Below are 2,315 nucleotides of genomic sequence, written 5' to 3' on the forward strand. Positions count from 1 at the left end.
GATTCAGGTAAGTATACTACAAACCAATCAGTGTGCATAGCATCACTGATATGTGGGAATCACTTTTATGTACAAAGCTCATGATGCACAATACTATGCAAAAAAATGCTTGTTTGGGGATTTCTCTAGATGTGGCATAAACAAGTTGACATTGTGTCCTGATGAGATTTCAGTGGATAGTGGGGAGGTCACTGTGAAGATCTTTGCAGATGTTCCAACTGGGCAAGTTGATGCAGGTGGGTCTAAGAAGAAAAGAAAGGACTTGGTAGTGCAACGAATAAGAAGCTCTACTTTTATTGATCTATTCTCATCTCATCTTAAGAGCTTCATGAAGCATAACTACATTTTTTTGTGGTAGGCACAACAATTTAAAAAAAAAAGCTTTGAGCTATTAAAAGGAAAAAAAGCGTTTCTCTGCGGTAGACGAGCAGCGCGACAGGGAAGCTTGCCAGGTGGTAGTCTGCATGAGGAGCCGGGCCGCCAAGGGCTGTGAGCAAGCTGGGAGAAGGAAAGAAAGATTTGCGGGCTTCCATATTCAGTGGGAGGCACACGGGGGCCAAAGAGGGGTGACCGGCCTACAGACACGGGGGGAACTGCATCAAGGTGACCTCCAATCGGTTGCAGGAGAGGACCCGCCAGGGCTGCGGGCAGGAAGGAGTTGCAGGAGGCCACCGGTGGTGAGGGAGCTGCATACGGCAGGTGGCCGGTGGTCACAAGAGGGGGTGGGTCGGCTGCAAGGCAGTGCCACAAAAACTGAGGAGGAGGTGGGTGCCAAATCGGGTAGCAGGCAGAGGGGAGCTCCGGAGGAGAGTGGGGCCAGTTGCAAGGGCTCGCTAGTTGAATGCAAAAGAGGGCTGAGCGTAGCGCCAGCAGGGAGGATCCGTCAATGGGCTGCATGAAGGGTCATCACCACAGAGCAGGAGGATGAGCAATCATAAGCCAAACAAGGGCGGTGTGTAGAGGTCGCACGGGTGCAATAGTGGGCTGCAGGCATTACAGAAGGAAGGACGACCCCTTAACGGATTGGAGGGGCTGCAGCACGGGCGTCCAGTTAAGGCGTTGGGGAATCTAATGGGCCGATGGATGGGAGAGTGGGGAGGGTGCATTACAGAAGGCCGGGAGCAGGCGAGGGCTACATTCTACACTCTCTAAATGAAGCTAATTGCATCAGTGTCACCATAATCTATTATAATGCTATTGTTCAAGTGAACATTCTCGCCCTCTTGCTCTTATATTCATTTGTTTGTCGCCATATTTGTGTGTGAGTATGATAAGTGCAAGAGGTAGGAAAGCTTGTGGGTATCTGATAATTGTGAGAGCCTCCTATGTGGATGTCGATGTGTTCCAATCTATAAGCTTGAAGGAAAATGGATGCCTACAAGGGATTGTGCAAGGCTATGTGTGTTGTTGGATATAGAGTTGTGTATTTGTGGGTGAAGGTGCTCTAAAAGGTCATAGACTAAAGCCATTACGGTATGCTTGGCGACAAGATGTATGTAGACGGTGTTGGTTGGATACGGGTAGAGTTAATAGTTGTTTTCAGATTGTGAGTCAAGGTGTGTGTTAGCTAAGGGATAGGGGTGTTGTGAGATCACTGGGCTATAGAGAGGCATTCAACTTGTGTGCTGGTGTTTCCGACTTCCCCCTTTCCAGCGTATTACAGGCTCACAATCATTTCATTGCATTGATGGATATTCACAGGATAAACAGTGCACTCTACGATATCAGACACACTCATGTTTTTGTGATTCATATCTCTGTGGGCAATGGAGAAGATGCAAGAAAAAAAAACATGTAGAAGAATGGAAATATCTGATAGTCCAACCATTACTAGAATCAAACGATCCTTGTGGTGATGAAGACGATGATGCCAAAGAAAATAACAGTTCTGATTTAAATTTGCCAATGCATAATGTCTCTAGCCTCCCTATGTAAGAAGGTAACCCTAACTGTTTGTGTGATTTGTTGTCAATGACAACTTTGTAGTCAAGGCAGCAGAGAAAGGACATGATTTCTATCTGACCAAATGCACCAAAAAGATGTACCAGACAGTGAAGGCACAAAAGGATGCGTGGCACAACAAAATTGCTAGAGGGGAGAAAGTGGTTGAAGGCTTGTATTATGGACAAGTTGAAGGAAATTTTGATACATACAGCCTTCTAGATCATACACCTCTAGGTATGATCTACTCACACCTTGTAAGAGAAATACAATTTCCCATGGAGCCTATCCATGGATGCCAAAATAGATTCAGGTTATCTCTTGAAATTTATGAAAACATATACAATAGCATGCCATATGAGAATGAGAGTGAT

At 45.9% G+C, this 2,315-nt stretch overlaps 1 protein-coding gene across 1 annotated transcript; it reads left to right on the forward strand.

Moving 5' to 3' along the window:
• The first annotated feature begins 430 nt into the window (after positions 1-430).
• On the forward strand, positions 431-1,507 carry LOC147447980 (uncharacterized). Its single transcript, XM_086524466.1, has one exon. It carries the CDS (start codon positions 465-467, stop codon positions 897-899), a length of 435 nt encoding a protein of 144 aa, XP_086380592.1. The 5' UTR covers positions 431-464; the 3' UTR covers positions 900-1,507.
• Positions 1,508-2,315: the final 808 nt, after the last annotated feature.

This window comes from Adiantum capillus-veneris, chromosome 11, assembly GCF_014529385.1.
Source record: "Adiantum capillus-veneris isolate H3 chromosome 11, ASM1452938v2, whole genome shotgun sequence".
Lineage (NCBI taxonomy): Eukaryota > Viridiplantae > Streptophyta > Polypodiopsida > Polypodiales > Pteridaceae > Adiantum > Adiantum capillus-veneris.